General features: G+C 47.7%; 1 protein-coding gene across 1 annotated transcript; it reads left to right on the top strand.

Moving 5' to 3' along the window:
- Window positions 1-8,446: 8,446 nt before the first annotated feature.
- On the top strand, window positions 8,447-15,553 carry LOC122370106. Its single transcript, XM_043345373.1, has 3 exons — window positions 8,447-8,472; window positions 14,200-14,374; window positions 15,069-15,553. Exons 1-3 carry the CDS (start codon window positions 8,447-8,449, stop codon window positions 15,540-15,542), a joined length of 675 nt encoding a protein of 224 aa, XP_043201308.1. The 3' UTR covers window positions 15,543-15,553.
- Window positions 15,554-18,256: the final 2,703 nt, after the last annotated feature.

Consider the following 18,256-nt stretch of genomic DNA (forward strand, 5'->3'; position numbering starts at 1 on the left):
AAATTAATGGTTATGCCTTGTAGAGTAAGCTCTGCTGTTTTTTTTTGTAATTGTCTTTTTTATAATTGTAACCTACAGTGCTGTTAGTTTCATTTTTATTTAAATGCTCGACCAGAATTTGCACTTGTTCATGCATGAATGGCTAAGTTTGGGGTGTTTATTCAACCCTGACTGCTCAAGTTTTTTCAAAGGCACATGACACAGCACGGCTAGATCAGCTGGTACCTACCTGTTGACTATTTTTGTTTTTGGTGGTGATGTGTTTGCTGTTTGTCTTCTGCAAGGTGGTCAATGAAATAAAATAATGCATTATTTTGGAATGTTTCCTTGACAGAAGCCAGGAGCCGGATTGATGTGTGCTGGTGAATGAGATGGTTCAAAAGCATTATCTGATGTTTTTCAATGTGCATAAGCCATAACATCCCTTTCATACTCTGAAGTTTTAATAGCTTCTCAGTCTCTGTCATTTTCTGAAATATTGGTGTACAGTAGATAAGAGATATCAGTACCTTCTCAGAGGTACCTGCCTTCTGCTGGATGAATATTTAATTGGTTGGACGAAATGGACAGGTAGCCTTATGATAATGTAATGTGAAATCTTCTTTCTATAAAAGTTTGAAAATGAAGTTCTAATTATTCATATGTGCATACATTTTTGATGACTAAGAAAGTTTTCCACAAGAGTAGAAAATGTGGGAAAGTCTATCAAATAACACATTCTGAAGGCTCAATGCTGACAGAGTGCTGCCTCAAAGAATAACTAACTTGCTGGGTTATGAATATTTCTTTATTTTAATTTTCAAATGTAATGTACAATACATTGCAGTGAAATAACAAAATAGTGCAGTAAAATAGTATTGGCGACGATCAAACAACACGTGCGCCATTGATGTCTGCAAAAATTGCTACCAGATTGCTACCAAATCCGTGACGTCACCACGGCGCCTTTATTTCCCTAGTGAACCAACCTGAGTAGTAAAGTAATCTTGCCGGACACAATGGGTCTGTTCCAGTCTCACTTCCTAACGCATCTAAACGCGTAATTCTTTTTTCCACCCAAAGGAAGGCGCTATACGGAGAATATCCCATTGCGTCATTGAAAAGTGACTTACACCTCTCACCGGCCAGCTGGCTGCGTGGTGTAGTGGTAAGCACACTCGCCTCGTGATCTAATGACTAGGGTTCGATCCCCGCCGCCGGCCGAACTTTTTGGCGCGTTGTAGGTTAGGTTGTAGGTTTGTAGGTTGTAGGTTTGTAGGTTGTAGGTCTGTAGGTTAGGTTGTAGGTTAGGTTGTAGGTTTGTAGGTTGTAGGTTAGGTCAGGTGAGGTTATATATATAAATGCAATGAAAACCCTAAGCCTCATGCTAATAATTGTATTGAAAATAGGGCCAAGAAAATGAGACAACTGTTTCGTGCATAGCACATCGTCAGGTCTGAAGTAAACAATCATTTCATAGTTTTTTAAACGTCACACAAAGCCTGCTCAGTGAATACATCTTCCTCCTAGTTGCGGAATGGTACATACAGTGAGTTATGAATATTAACATATATACACGCACTACGATTCACAAGTAAAAACACGGTCGTTCGCAGTGATTATAACAAATGACAGACAGTAGATGACATGAATGATCCCAGTCTATTTGAATGGTAGGAATCGGGTATGTGAACAAATAAATGAAAAGATGGTAGAATGAAAGAGCCTATATATGTGTGCAAATTGCTTAGAAAATCATATGTGTGTGTGTGTGTGCATTGTGCAGCATGTGTGCGAGTGATTGAGTGAGTGAGTGATTGAGTGAGCGAGTGAGTGGTTGAATGAGTGGATGATAGAATTAGTGAGTGAGTGAGTGAGTGAGTGAGTGAGTGACTGAGTGAGTCAGTCAGTGGGTGAGTGAGTGAGTGAGTGGGTGTTCACTGGGAGCCATAAGAAGGTGGGGTGAGAAGTTGCCAGGAGGATGTCTGAGTGTTCAGTTTGGGTTTCAGATCTCTAATGCATTGTGATTCAGTAATTTTGAGGTTTGCTACGTCTTTGCAGCGTCGTAGTATGCTTATGTTCAGGGAGGATGTTGTGATGATGGCGTCAGCGTGATGGGTCCGGATGTGGTCACCGAAAGGGCTGTCTTTTGTTTTGTTTTTTGCATCACGGAGATGCTCGTTGAACCTTAGCCGGACTTGTCGCTTTGTTTCACCAATGTAGGTGACATCCTGACACAGCAAACATTTGATTTGATAGACAACGTTTTTTGATGTGCAGTTGCCCCTTAGCCCTGACTCACAAGCATTGCAAGTTTTGTTGCCTGATGGGCACGGGGGAGGGTTTAGAGCCGAACGAATGAGGAAGTTTGACACACTTTGTCCTTTTTGCCATGCGATTTTGATGGGGAGGCCGGAAGACTTAACTTTGCCATTGATTTTACGGGAGAGGTCATCATCGATGAATGGAAGTGATATGTATGTCATGTTGTCTTTAGCTCTGCCCCTGCCGTTCTGCTTGCCATGCTTAATTTTGTACATGGCTCGTTTGACCGTCCTTGGTGGATAGCCGTTGGAGAGAAAGATGTCTCTGATTTTTTGTAGGCCGCGCTCTTTTGCATCACCATCAGAACCTACTCTATTCGCGCGCATCAGCTCTGAGTGAAGAACTGCGAGTTTAACTTGAATGGGCTGCGCGGAAGTAAAATGAATGATAATGGGCGAAGCCATTGGCTTTATGTACAGCTCTGTTGTGTATGACCCTGATGGTGAGACTGTGATTAGCGTGTCTAAGAACGGAACGCTGGAGTTTTGCTTGGGGTCTGTCTTTTCGAGAGAGAATTTGAGTGACTGATGAAAGGAGTTCACGAAGTCGTGGTACATATCGAGTGTATCAGCCCCATGGGTCCAGACTCCGATGATATCATCAATATACCGAAGGTATAGGACGGGTTGGTGACCTGGGGATGAGAGGATGAGGGACTCAATTGTATGCATGAACGTGATGGCAAGAGGTGGTGCTACCCTACTCCCCATTGCGATGCCTTTCGTTTGTTTGTAGAAGTCATCACCGAACCGTACGTAGTTGTTTTGCAAGCAGTGACGTAAAAGAGTTTCTAACTTGTCTAGAGTGAGGCCAAAAAGGTCGATTTTATCTTTGTGTGTCTGAATCATGCTGCAGACTGCTGTGACAGCTTCGTCAGCTGGTACGTTACCATAGAGGTTTTGAACGTCCATTGTGAAGATGATAGTGCCTGCTGGAAAGCCATTTGGAAATTTGTCTTTCAGATTTGATAGGTACTGATCTGTGTTTTTCAAGTGCGCAGGAATGAATGGTAAGAGTTGAGTGATGATTCGTTCAAGAAAGTAAGTTAGTTTGTCAAGAGGGTCACCGAAGGCAGACACAATACCTAGGTCGTAAGGGTATGTCTTGTTTGTGATTTTTGGGCAGACCGTATAGTTCGGCTGTTCGTGACGAGTTCGGTATGATAGTTTTGATCAATTTCTCGTCAACAGTGTTGTCCATTGTTTCATGGATCACTCGTTTAGTTAGGGCTTCAAGTTTGGGCGTGGGGTTTTTGGGAGTCGGCTCGTATTCAGATGTTATTTTTTGTGCCTTTTCTATGTAAGTTTGTGTGTCCATGACTACTATCCCTTTGCATTTGTCCGATCGTTTGAATATAATCGAACTGTCTTCTTTAGCTGCTACTAGGGCCTGCTTTTCCTCTTTTGTGTGATTGGATCTTTCTGTTTTGTGTGTTTTGTATGCTGTCAGAACCTTTTGTTTAAGTTTGCGTATCTCGTGTTCAACTGGTGGTGGCGCACTTGGTGCCATCTTGGCGTCAGTGTCCGTGAATCGTGGAACAAAAGATTGCTTGTGAGTCTGTTGGTGTGAAGGTATGTCGTTGTTCCCTTCTTTGTTGTTGTTTGTTTGGTTGGTTTCGATAAAATGGCGCCAGCGAAGTGCGTAGGCTCCTCTTTCAAATCCGACTTCGGCGTCAGCTATGACTTTTTTGTTGATGTTCCTGGACAGGGCGAATTTTGGGCCCATTTCAAGGATTCAGGTGAGGTTAGGTTATGTTTGTTTTTGTTTGGTTTGTTTACCAAGAAGCATCTTCGGGTATAGCGCCTTCCTTTGGTTGGAAAAAAGAAACACGCCATCTAAACTCCTCCAAGATTGCTTCCCTGTTCAAGTGGCAGCTCTAGCCCCAACAAAGTCAAGGAGGGCCCTGCTCCAACCTCCTCTATCAAGCTCTTGGAGTAGGTAATGCATTCGCCATAGCCCATCCGTGGCTGTTTCTCTTTCGCTATTTCAAAAGTTTATCGCAACTGGACCGTTTCTGATTCTAGATAGCATCGCAATTCACTAATGCGTACTGAATCGTGAAATGATAAATTTCATATTGTGTAATGTATACCTAATACCTATATAAAGCACTTGTAATGCCTATATAAAGCGCCTGAAACAGCGGTACAGTACAGATGCAGGGCCGTTGCCTGGCCGTGCCAGCCAACATTTTTGTTTTTTGTTTTTATGTGCGCAGCGCTTGTATACAAACACCTTAAGAAACAGTGCTACTTAAAATACCTATCGTTAACTAGCCGTATTTCTTAAACCAAACCTCGCCGGACCTATTGGTTTTCTTCATATACGCCCCGGCCGAGAGGGGAGGGGTTATAAGGGGTTGATAAGACTCGCCGTTTCGCCCCTGGTTGAGCTAGATTTTCGCGGAAAAGACAAACGTATGCGCCGTTACGAGACGCACTACGCAGCGATTAGTAGCCGATTTCAAGGCCTCAGGTTAACCGGTCACATCTGAGGTCCGGTCGAGTGGCCCAAGCTGTCAGTTTTTGGCAAACAACTTCGTCAGAAATGTTCACAGAGCCGCGATTTTGACGGCATCTTGTTTGCCTGGCTCAGGCACGTCGAATGGTATACATTTTGTTCGGTCGAGCTCAACCTAAAATGTTGACTTCGGGTGGAGGTCAGGTCAGAGCCCTTCAGGTCACCAAGTTGGTCGAAGGAGGTCATATCGCATATCATTCGATTCGACAGGTGTTCCCGAGTCCATTGGTGGGTTTCCGTACTCCGCTACGCTAGCTCAATTTGATCAGGAGCTATTGACGAAAGACTTATGACCTTATCGACGTCATAAATGACGTCACGCAAGGTCAGCAATACAAAAGTGAAGCATCGGATCGTGTGCATGAAATCACGATTCTGTGCGCTTGACATAGTTCTGGATCATTGCCGGCGCCATCCGGCAATGATCCATATTTACATATCGTATCCATATTTTCCCAGGCCATCGACTTATAATGGCGAGGTCACGTCATGGTGAGGACTTGACCTCAGGTGACCCTTAGGAAAAATCCAAGACATACAAGCTGTGAGACCTCTCGTGGATACTAGGTCCTGTAAGTTCATCTCCCTGTGAAAGCTCCTCGGCACTTGTGCACTGTGAGAGCGCTGCGAAGTCACGACATTGTGGGGCCGTGGAGGCCATTCTTATAAAGAAAAAGGACGGAGGGACGGAAGGAAAAAAAGAACTCAATGAATTAAACGATTCCGTCCTTTTTGGTTATCATAAAGGTTCCGTCCCTCTACCCCTCCCCCTTCGTTGTTTTGCTAGGATGCGTTTTTCGTCTAAATGATCAAGAGCCAGGGGCGGATCCAGAAAATCTCCAAGGGAGGGGCCATTAGAAACCAGGAGGCCCCCCCCATAATCCCACCTGTTGGAGGCCCCATCTTCCCACTTGTTGGGCCCCCCCAAAAAAAAACTGCGTCTATTGAGCTTATCTAGCTGTTCAGGCAACATCTCAACATCTGTGCAGGCTTGGAGGCCCTCTGTGCAGGTTAGGAGGCCCTGTAAAAGTAGTCATCTCTGTGAGTATAAGAGACCTCCAAGTTATGAAAAGCTTTACCAATCTTCTAACAAAGAAGTCTTCTCAGCTAGTCTTCTAAGAAATAACTAAGTGGGTAGGTTAAAAAAACTCATCGGATTTCGGCCACTTTATTTTCAGGAGGCCCCCTTTTCAGCTTTTTAACTTTTTAACTTTTTATTTTATTTTTGAAAAAAATCGGCCAAGGGGGGGGGCCATGGCCCCCATGGCCCCCCCCCCTTGTATCCGCGCCTGTCAAGAGCTTTAGTAAATGAAACAGGAATTATTTCCTGCAATATTTTCTTATAAATTTCGTCACAAAGAATGCAATAAGACTAAGAAAATACTGTGTGATCGCTATATGGGTATAATAAAATGAGAACCTGCAATTATTTGGGATCACATTTGAATTTTTATGGGACCGGGGACTGTTGTCTGCTACGATACATAGCCTTGGCCAGAGGCCTTGGCTACGATCAAGGATAATATAGATAGGCGAAGTATGTAATATGTTGTAGTCTTTCCTGCTAGGCTGAAACCCACCAAAGATTGTTTTTGCGTATAAATGTGGTAATGCCTATGTCTTACTCAGTGACAGGATGTCTAATAAGCGGTAAGGGAACAACGCAGACACCCTGAGTTAGCGTGGCGGCTCGGGACAAGCGGTAGAGATAAAAGAGGAGGGGATACTGATAAGGCATCTTTCGCTCAAGGGGACGACGCGGCGCGCGGCGAACGCGCGCGGCGGCTCGGGATGAAAGGGAGGGAGAGAGGGAAGGAGTAGGTAGAGAGAGAGAGAGACGGGGGGCGCAGGTGTTGTTTTGACGAACTGACGCTAAAGAGGGGGGAGGGGGAGCGGGGGAAGAAATGGCCTGTGGATCTTCTCTGTGTGGGGACAGCGAGGACAGTCCAGCGAGAGCGCTTGAGCGTGGTGGAGTGTATACGAATTTCTCTGCGTGCAAACAAGAACTTTAAGTGCTAACGAGAAGTTGTAGTGCCACGTGACTCAGACCTCCAACCGTGATACCAGTCGAGGTGCCAGAGGACACAGGACACAGGCCAGGTGAGGGTGGAGCTACTGGGAGGCAGTTGCAAACAGTAAACACCTACCACTTACTGGATATTGCATCTCAAGGTGTCCAATCCTGCCTGTTAATGTGTATGCCCCATAAACAACGATAGCTGCAGAACGATAAGGTGGCGGTCTATAGGTACTTGGTCTGCATGTGAAATTGACTAATTTTCGTGTGAAATAACTCCCGACCAATGTCATACAGTTCACATATCGATTAGCACGCAGCCTGAAACACATTTCGCACAAGTTGGTCTCGCAACTAGCTAAATATCGTATCAATGCCGTAAAAAAGCGCTGCTGAAGAGCAGCGCTATTTCTGATGCGTTATTTTTCACGAACAACGCAAAGTCTTACGTCACCAGAGGCGTCTTTGTCTCTTTATGATACGGAAACACGTCCTTTTGGGTGGGGGTAGCGTCAATCTGGCTTCGTTCTTTTAACGGGTTCCGTCTTTCGTCTTCGTCCTTTTATGATAACCAAATTCCGTCTAATCTCAGAAATGACGGAGCGTCCCTCCGTTCTTTTCTTTATAAGAATGGCCAAAGACGCTCTAAATCGGACAAATGCGTTAACGAATGGAAAGTTGATGTGTAGCAGCCACGAGAACGACCTCAATTGTACCAAAATTAAGAAGAAGACCTTACGTGACACTCAAAGTAGGAAAAAACAGGTGCACAATATTCCCCTCCATTGACTATAACACTATCGGCCTTCGGGCAGAGTGATCTGTGACGTCACCATATTAGCTCCGCCCTATTTACAGCCGTCAGCCAATCAGCGCGCCGGCCGCTGTCCAACGGCCTTGAGCCAGCCTATTGCCAGTTTTTGATAGCGGAAAAGCACGGGAGCAGACCCCCGCAACAGGCAAACATTGCAATGTTTTATCATTCTTTGATCAAGAAACGTTCACAAATCATATATTTCTTCGATTATTACTGTCGCAACCGACGCGCACATGTCGTAGCCAGCGCATAAAGCTGTGCTCTGCGATATTATATGTGAAGAAACGGCCATTACAAATTTTGTGTAACAAAGCTCGAAAAAGATAGCATTCTATCTTGCTTCGACCTTCTACTTGCGCTTTTATAATTACGACAGCAACACCATACGGCCTATCGACGCTATCTAACCTAACTCGTGGTGCGTCCGGCCGCACTCTGCCGAGTGTGCCGAGATAGGAGGCGGCGGACCATCTGCGGCACGTCCAGCTGGGCGCTGCCCCAACGCTGCCCGGTCGCTAGGAGGGCAACGCCTAGTGGCGCTAGCCGCCGCCGCTCTGGCCGCTCGCTTCCGCGCACAACTTAGCTACCTGGCTACGCCTGTGGGAGGGGAGGGAGAAAACGGACAGGCGACAACAGTCTGATAAGCCAAAGGAGTCTGTGAGCCGCGTCAATCAGCGCCCTTCCGCGCGCAGACGGGAGCTAGAGCTATCCATCTCCTTTCCTGTTTCCGCTGGTCCGCCAGTCACCAGCATCGTTCCGTGCTCTCCATCGTGGCCGATTCGGCCGTGATGTCCTGTGTGCGTCAGCAACAACAGTGAGAGAGAGCCTCGGATCACGCCAGTCAGTTACATGGTTATCTATTGTTTATTTACTTTTCACTGATCGCAAGCGTTTTTGTTTGGAACGTGTCATCAGTATTTCACGCATTTGTGTGATCTGTATGATAAAACTGAAGTCAATAGTGTCTCCCGGAATCGGCATCCGAGTATATTTTTGGAAGCTGGAGTCTGAGTCAGAGTCAGAGTTACTGATAATCCATCGATTGTGCAGTCCTTATTGAAAGCGTGTCCCATTATGACTTGGACACATACCAAGTCCCGCAACCTTAAAATGGTGCTCAGCACCATTTTAAGGTGAGCTTTAAAATGTGGGGTTGCAAATACAAATATTTCACATAATTATGTACTTTCTTTTTCTTTATTTTGAGGGGTTTACAGGTCTGGGCCACACTTTTCGGCGATATCAATTGAAAATTCTGCTTATTAGAGACATGGTACCATGACGAATTTAACCTTCTTTTGCAGCAGTTATATAAAAATGGAGGCCAACAGAATAGAGATAGCCGCTTTGCTCCGCGCGCAGCATACCAAAGCTTTCATTGCCAAGCACCTGAAAGTCAGTCGGATGACCGTCCACAGAGTTGCGGACAGGCTCAAGAGCGGAGAAGGTCTCAAAGATCGACCCCGTACCGGCAGACCTCGAGTAGTGAGCCGACTGGCCGTAAAACGGGCATTCGAACGCAACCCAAGGCTGAAAATTAGGGTGTGTCATTTTGGGCACTTTTTTCGCAAAACATGGTGCTCCACTGATTTTATCGTGCCCCAGACACGTAGAAACCGTGTGACATTTTTTATTTCCCCCAAATATTAACACCCATGCGGCGCCGACCGCCGACACTTTGGCCTATCTCTCAGCATTAGCGACCTCAGCGCCCCTAGCGGCAATGTTTTGAACTAACACGCCCGCTATGCTTTGTGAGCTTACGATCATCATAAAATGCATTTTACCGAAATGACGCCTTGCTGTTGGCTTGTCTGGCACTCAGAATGTTGGTGAAAATGTGATGTTATGCATCTTAAAGCAGGAAATAGTTCTGTGTTAATGTACATAATCATATATTGCATAGTACCTACTACCCCCGATCCCCGTCCTGGTCTGACGGGATACGTACGAGCGCATGTTTATAGTGCCTGCTATTAGGTGTCACATGTTTTTTTTTTTGTAGCGTCGTTCACTGCATAGACCCCGGGGAACAGGGGGGGGGCAGTGGGGGCGCTTGCCCCCCCCCCCCCTCCAACTTGAGAGCCGAGTGGGCGCCGCCCCCTCAACATTGATGCAACGATGAAGGATCTCTGCTCACTTTTATGGACCTACATGTCTGTTTTTATATAAACATCAGCACAAGGTATTTCTCTTGCATGTGAAGTGAATGGTTTCTGCTGACTCGGCATCGATTTAAGAACACCTGCTATTATCATCCCACTTTGATTTTATCTGAACTTGATCATAACTTTGGTAGGTCAGATTTTATACTGGACCATTTTGGTTCCGGATGGTATTTGATTTGGCGTGATGAGAACATTATGACGTACAACGGTGGTAAAGTCGTTGATTGATACAGGTTTACTCGCTCCGGTGGGAGGCAGTAGCGGCGGAACACCTTCAATTAAGTGGAGGGGGGGGGGCACTGCCGACTTTTGGTCCCATTCTTTCCATGCAACGCCCATAGGGCTAATGTTAAAATGCCCAAATCAGAGGGGGCACGGTGCCCCGGTGCCCTCCCCGTTCCGCCGCCTATGGTGGGAGGGCGGCGTGTGGGACTCAGAAGGAGACTAATGGCTTGTGTTGTGCCTTTGGTAGGACCCTCAGTATCACCGATGCAGGGCCTTCAGAGCCTCCAATTAGGGGCCTTTAGAGGCACTGGTGTGGGGTCCTCACATACGCCCGTGTGGCCCCTCAGAGGTGCTAGTGTGAATCCCTCATAAGCACCGGTGAGGGTCCTCACAGAATACAGACGCCGTTGTGGACCCTCAGAGACACTGGTGTGGGTCCGTTACATGTGGGTGTGTGGCCCTTAGAGCTGCTGGTGCGAACCCTTTAAAAGTCGGCAGGGGGCCCTCAACGACCGGGGAGGGGGACCTCAGACCGGCAAGGGACCCATAGAGGCCGGCGGCATCTTCAGAAGCCCCGTGGGGTCCTTAGATACCGACAAGGTACTCTGAGACGCTAGTGCGGCCCTCAGTCTCTGATGTAGGGCCCTCAGAGTTGCAGGTAGGTGGCCGGCAGATATGCTTTTGCCGAACCCTCACAGGCGCAGGTGTGGGTACCTCAGAGCCACCAATATAGGGTTGCATAAATGGTGTGGCACTGGCTTGGGGGACCCTCAGTGGTGTCCTTATGGGCCCTTAGAACCACTGGTGTGGGTCTCTCAGAGGTGCTGGTTGTGAACCCTCAGAGGCCCTGCTGAGGGCCCTCACGGTCTCCGTTATGGGATCCTCAGAAGCCGGCGTAGACCCTGACGGAGATCTTAGTGTGGCTACTTAGGGGCTCATGAGGTGCTCTTACGAGACCTGTGAGGTCTTTCTCAGCTGAAATATAGTCAGCGTGGACCCTCAGAGGTCAGTTGGTACCGCAGGGGTCTTTATGGCCGGGTGGGCTCTCAGAAGCACCAGTGAGGGCCCTCAGTCTCACAGTCGTCGTAATGGGGCCGTCTGAGACATTGGTGTGAGGCCATTACTGATTACAGGTTGGCGTAAGGCCCTAGATATGGCCCCTCTTGGGCCGGCAAGGACTCTCAGAGGCACGCTAGCGGCCATAAGAGGCCGGTAAAGGGCCCTCAGAGGCCGCCAGTAGCCTTCAGAAGCCGGCGTGTAACCCTCATGGACAATTTAGTGAGGCTTCTTTGGACTCACGAGGTGCTGTTACGAGCCCTATTCTTTCTGAATCGAAATATGGCCAGCATAGACCCTGAGCGGTAAACTGGTGCCACAGAGCCCCTCCGACCCGAGGGGTCCTCTGAATGCGATAGGGGGGGGGGACTAGATGGCACGTGCCTCCTGGGACCCCCTGACTACGCTACTATTTCATATGCGTCATGTCAGGTATTTTGGGCTTGCACCCCAACTTGAAGAATGTTCCTGGGCCCCTGTGACAATATATTGTATTCATTATAGGTATTCGTCATTAGCTTGCACTCTCTGCAATCTGCCCATACTATTATTTGTCCCTAGACGCGCTTACAGAAAGCAGGGATAAGCCCATACAGTCAACGGCCTGTTAGTTTAGCAAACAGCCGCCAGGGGCGCTAGGGTCGCCTATGTTGTGAGATAGGGCAAACTTCTCTCGCTCGGCGCCGCCTGGGGGTTAAAATTTGCGGGAAATTAACAATGCCACGCCCTTTCCACATGAGTGGAGCACAATAAAATCGATGGAGCACCTTGCATTGCGATTAGTGACACACCCTACTGAAAATGACTGAGGTCGCGAAACGCAAGAAGATTTCGGTCGCCACGGTGTCCAGGGCCGTCAAGAACCAGGGTGGAAAGAGCCTACGACTCCTGGAAGGGCCTCACGCTGCACGCTGGGCCGGCGGACCGGATAAGCGCTAGAAATACCCCCAAGAGTGACTTTCCACAATATGAACAAAATATGTATCATTCGATCCCAAATTGATCAAAGCATACGATTCTTATGCCATTTTTGCTCTAAGGTCGAAATTGAGGTGGTCAGTTGTCACCAAACACAAGACTATTTAGACCCGCTAGTGGCCACCACATTTGCCGATTTTAATGCTAATCTTTAGTTGATATTTATTAGTTGACCAGTTGTCGTTTTGAACGCAATTTTCTGTCAGACTAGTTCAGGGCACTGTTGTTCACTGTACCAACAACATTCTTACATATTGCATCGCTTTTCTGCAAGATAAGCTAGCTTTTTGCAAGCAGCTGCAAGACCATAATAAAAATCATCTAAATTTTTAAATAGACTTTTATAAAAAAACGTTATTTCGAGCGGCTAAAAATGAACATCTTATACTAGCCTCTGATTACTCATCTTTCGTTCCATATATTGCGGCTGGACCCTCGAAGCGAGCTCTCAGCGACTTTGTATCGAAATATTCTATGTTTCACCACATCAACAAACCGACATTCTCATCCGGCTCTGCCATAGACGTCATCATCACTAACCGAGAGATCGTAGCTCGAAGGGGAACTCGTTTTTGCCATTTTAGCCCTCACCTTTTTACTCGTGTACTGATCAGTGTCCCTCGTTTTCGTCTCAAGCCACGCGTCGTGCAATGTCGTTCTTTTAAACGCTTCAACATGCAGTCTTTTGATGCGGATTTACTAGCTGTCGACTGGTCCTGCGTCTTTGCAGCCTCAAACATTTCTGATGCATGGTCTCATTTTATTCGTCTTTTCGCCCCCATTGTTCAGCGTCACGCCCCTGTCCGAACTGTGAAACTGCGCAACCCCTCCGCTCCCTCCATCTCGGACGACACGCGTCAGCTTCTGGCTGACCGCGCCCGAGCGCTGCGCCTGTGGGGTCACGGGTCTGATAGGTACCGGGAGGCGAACCGTTTGGCCCGCGCTGCCTTCAGAGCGGACAAGCGGCGCCATATCGGACACCGCGTGTCTCAGCAGGGACGTGGGTCTGTCTGGCGCTGCGCGGCTGACATCTTGGGCAGTAAAAAGACAGCGTGCACGATACCACCTACCATCTCCGCCGAACAGATGAACGAATTTTTTGTCCATGTCGGCCCACGCGTTGCCGCCGAGCTCGCCGCGCAGGGTCCGCCCCCCTCACTTCCCCCGCGACTGCCCAGGGTGGGAGCCTGCGCCTTTCGGCTACATCCAATCACGCTCAGCACCCTACATGCCATCATCAGCTCCATGAGCAACTCCCCGTCCCGCGGATCTGACGGACTTTGCATTCGGACCATCAAGCTATCCTTCAACGCCATCAGTCACGTCCTCCTCCATATCGTCAACCTCTCCCTCATCTCCAATATCTTCCCGGAATCCTGGAAGCATTCCCTCGTCCATCCCATCCACAAGTCCGGTGATCCTGCCGATCCTTCCAACTACCGTCCTATTTCTATCATCCCAGTCCTTGCCAAAATAGTGGAGCGGGCAGTTCAGCGCCAACTCTACTACTACCTTTCCTCCAACCATCTCCTCTCCCCAACCCAACATGGCTTCCGTCCGCAGCACTCTACCGAGACCGCCCTCACGTGCGTCACCGACAGCATCCTTGCTGCTACAGATTCTGGCCTTCTTTCCATTCTTTGTCTCATTGACCTTAGCAAGTGTTTCGATGCTATCAGTCATGCTAAATTGCTCGAAAAACTCCAGCTGCTGGGCGTCGACACATCCTGGTTTCAAAATTATCTCTCCGGTCATTCGCAGAGTGTAAGCCTTACTTCCTCTGATGGCCGCGTCAAAATCTCACCTCCTCTACCCATCAACCAGGGCGTTTTTCAAGGTTCTAGCCTCGGCCCTGTCCTCTTCTGCGCGTTTGCCAACGACCTGAGCTTGTACGTCTCCGATGGACTGGTTATCCAGTACGCCGACGACACCCAGGTCTTGGTTTCCGGCCCTAAATCTGCTCTTCCAGCGCTTGCATCGCGCATGGAAAGCACCCTTTCCTCTCTTGGCAACTACTTCCTTGCGAACGGCTTAAAGGTTAACGTAAAAAAATTCGAGCTCATCACTTTTGGTTCTAGACAAAATTTGCGCAACCTCCCGACGATCAAAATCAGATACCAGGACACGTGCCTGACGCCCAGCACTGAGGTCAAAAATCTTGGTGTGGTCTTCGACCAGCACCTGTCATGGGACGCGCACGTGAGGGCTGTCTCGCGTAGATGCTGCGGTATCCTCGTAACACTATCCCACCTCCGCCACTTCCTTCCTCCTGACACCCTTCCCGAGATAGTCACCGCCAGGGTTGCCAGACTTGGCGATATGTCGCCAACTTGGCGAATTTTGGAAGTCATTGGCGATAGAAGCACGGCGTTTGGCGATAGGCGATAAAACGTCTAATATTGGCGAATTTCCAGAGTTTGCCCCCAAATCACAGAATATTATTTTAAAAAATAAACAAAACAAAGCAAAAAACATCGTTACGAACTATTTCGTAATCTGATTAATTTAACCTTCCAACGTTTCATATATTAGGCACTCAAATATAAAATGTTCCTGATGAAAATATCTTCTGAACCACGTCTCGCACGACCTTTGCTCAGTGGTGATCTGTCAAAATGTCGGGGGGGGGGGGGGGGTCCAGGCCGGGCAGATGGAGGCGGGCTGGATGCAGTGCCATTGATTTACATAGCAGTAATTCGTTTACAGGGGGGTCCTGACCCCCCGACCCCCCCCCCCCCCCCCGAGATCTCCACCTCTGCCTTTGCTATTTTATTTGGCGCTGGTTAAGGTACGCTGTTATGTAGATGAATATGAGAAACGAGATAGGTAAATCGTGAACTTGGAAACGAATCGTGAACACGGTTACACGAACGCCAAATTGCGCTGCTACGTATGCTTATACAGTGCATCCTATTTGGCGAATTTTGGCGAAATTCGAGGGGCGAATTTGGCGATAAGGACCATTCTGGATCTGGCAACCCTGGTCACCGCCCTGGCCGTCTCGCACATCCGCTATTGCCTCTCTGTTTACGGCAGCGGCAGCGCTGGCAACCTCGCAACCATCCAGAAGCTGCTCAACTTTGCGGCTCGCGTGATCGCGGGAAAACGAAAGTTTGACCGCGTGTCAGCTGTGCGAGACAGGCTGGGGTGGCTCGACTCGTCTCAACTCTTCCAATACCAGTCCCTCTGCCTCCTTGACAAAGTCCTCTCCTCTAGCCAGCCCGAATGCATCGCCCGTCAGGTCTGCCTCAACCGGGACCATCATGGCCATGTCCGGCACACCAGACAGGACGATCTCCTGCACGTGCCACCCATCCGTTCGGAGGCGGGCCGGCGACGGTTTGTATACCGCTCGCCTCACCTCATGAACGATCTGCCCATGTCGGTGCGGAACCAGCGAGGTCCGCGGTTCAGGCGAGCCCTGAAGGCCCACCTACTCTCGAGACGAGACACGTGATGAACGCGTTTTTAATCATGATGCCGTGCAGGTGGTGTTTTTTATCCTGAGCTATATGTATATTTTAGGTTGTGTAACATCGTGAGTGTGTATTTTACCCTGCATGTTATGATCCGATTTTATTGACGTGAAGGCCATAATAGCCACTTGTCTTGTGGATGGCTCTTTAATAAACTACTACTACTATAGGTGCTTTGCTGCTTTTCCCTGCTACTTTTCGAGATATGCGCCAGTCAACCACATGATGTAGGGGCAATTGTCACCTCGTCACCCTACCGCGGTAGGGTGGCATAGCAGCTATATCAGGTGCTTAGCAGACGATATCCCGAAAAGTAGCAGTAATAGGCAATAATCGTCAATAGGGCATGGCAGACCATTGACTAGTTGTTTGCATGACATGCTCATCTTTAGCGGCTCGAAATAACATTTCTAAAAAAGTCTAACTAAAGAGCGAGTTGTTGTTTATTATCACTGACTTGTGTTTGGGGGTTCATAATGACTTAACCCGCGCCCCGTAGGGCTACCGGCGGACCCTACCACCCGTAGGGGGGGGGGCCGTTTCGGCCCCCCCCCCCTAAGATCTCGGAAAGTTACCGGCCGATTTTCAAAATTCAAACGGCGTTCGATAGCCCCACCTGGGAACTACCTTGTGACCAAATTTCATTGACCTAGGTCAAACCGATGACGTCACAGGTCAGGTCAAAGGTCAGATTTTCACCGTTCACAGGCAATTCAAGAAATGTGCTGTGAAAGCGAGTAAATTGGTAATTTATTGAAAACCATCGATGGTACATTGTTCGTCAAACACATACTTTGCTATCTGAGGTCACTGATACCAGGTCAGGTCACAGCGAGGTCAGGTCACCGGGGTCACAATATGAATGTGTCGTGTGATACATGTTTTATGGTCCATTTTACATGACAAATGCGATTATGTGGGTTAGGCAGCCTTTGGGGCCAGCCTAGGTCACGTTTTGGTGAAGGTCAGGTCAAGGTCAGGTCAAATTAGGTCAAATTTCAAAGTTGATATTTTTGCATAAAATGGGTATTGATTCGATGCAGCTCGTCACGGGGAGTCTAATGGTGGTCTTCGTTTTGCTCTACGAGTTCTAGAATTGCCAAAAATTGAGTTTGAAAATTTGACGTCATCATTTTTGAACAGTTTTTTCGCTATAACTTGGCCAAAAAACGAGGTATCGATCTGAAATTTGGTATGTAGATAGAAGACGGTAGGCACTATCACATATATTCCGGTTTTTTCGAAACTCAAAAAACTTTTTGGATTTTTTGGCGAATATATCCAAAAAAATGCTTTTTTGATTTTTGGGGGTCAAAACTCAAAAATTTCAAAAATTCGAGATAGCAGTTTTGTAGCCCTGTCAATTCTACACCTTTTATGTCTTGATCATTTTTCTGTATCTTCAAAGCTGTAGTCCTGACAGGTCTACTCGCGAAGGTCTTTTTTCGGTCGAAAATGACAGAACATGACGTCACTCTGACGTCATTTGTGGCCAACCTATCATAGCCTCTGGAAAAATTTTTGGTCACAATGTGTAAAATTGATGCCCAGAGGGGTCCTGAAAGTTTGGTGGCGATATCTCCAGCCGTTTAGGAGATATTGACCGAAAAGGACAGGGGGGCCGTTTCGGCCCCCCCCCTACGGGGCGCGGGTTAATTATTGACTTTGGCCCAAAAATTTTGACAGCATTGTGTGCGTTGATCAATTCTAAAGAGCGCCGGGCCGTCAGTAGAGCGGCGAGGTGACAATTGCCCCTACATCATATGGTTTACTGGCGCATATCTCGAAAAGTAGCAGGGAAAAGCAGCAAAGCACCTATATGGAACGAAAGATGAGTAATCAGAGGCTAGTTTAAGGTGTTCATTTTTAGCCGCTCGGAATAACGTTTTTATAAAAGTCTATTTAAAAATTTAGATATGATTTTTATTATGGTCTTGCAGCTGCTTGCAAAAAGCTAGCTTATCTTGCAGAAAAGCGATGCAATATGTAAGAATGTTGTTGGTACAGTGAACAACAGTGCCCTGAACTAGTCTGACAGAAAATTGCGTTCAAAACGACAACTGGTCAACTAATAAATATCAATTAAAGATTGGCATTAAAATCGGCGAATGTGGTGGCCACTAGCGGGTCTAAATAGTCTTGTGTTTGGTGACAACTGATAACCTCAATTTCGACCTTAGGGCAAAAATGGCATCAGAATCGTATGCTTTGATCAATTTGGGATCGAATGATACATATTTTGTTCATAGTGTGGAAAGTCACTCTTGGGGGTATTTCTAGCGCTTTTCCGGTCCGCCGGCCCAGCGTGCGCTGTCAGCACCTGCTCAGCGACCTGAAGAGCAACGGAAAACGCGTCCTCATCTTCTCTGACGAGAAAACCTTCACGGTTGACCCGGTCGTGAACAAGCAGAACGACCGCGTCGTCACCTTTGGGAACGATGTTTCCGAGGTCCGCCGCGTGTCAAAGACCAAACATCCGGCCTCCGTGATGATGTAACTGACTTACAGGTGCTTGGCAATGAAAGCTTTGGTATGCTGCGCGCGGAGCAAAGCGGCTATCTCTATTCTGTTGGCCTCCATTTTGATATAACTGCAAAAGAAGGTTAAATTCGTCATGGTACCATGTCTCTAATAAGCAGAATTTTCAATTGATATCGCCGAAAAGTTTGGCCCAGACCTGTAAACCCCTCAAAAT

Source organism: Amphibalanus amphitrite, unplaced genomic scaffold (genome assembly GCF_019059575.1).
Source record: "Amphibalanus amphitrite isolate SeventyFive unplaced genomic scaffold, NRLGWU_Aamphi_draft 001099F_arrow, whole genome shotgun sequence".
Classification (NCBI taxonomy): Eukaryota; Metazoa; Arthropoda; class Thecostraca; order Balanomorpha; family Balanidae; genus Amphibalanus; species Amphibalanus amphitrite.

What these genes read in the sequence shown, in the direction of transcription:
- LOC122370106 (XM_043345373.1), top strand. Translation starts at nt 8,447, where the DNA reads ATGTCCTGTGTGCGTCAGCAACAACA. An exon ending in TGTGTGCGTCAGCAACAACA is followed by an intron (nt 8,473 to 14,199) that starts GTGAGAGAGAGC and finishes GATCAAAATCAG; the next exon opens with ATACCAGGACACGTGCCTGA. An exon ending in CTGACACCCTTCCCGAGATA is followed by an intron (nt 14,375 to 15,068) that starts GTCACCGCCAGG and finishes CTGGCAACCCTG; the next exon opens with GTCACCGCCCTGGCCGTCTC.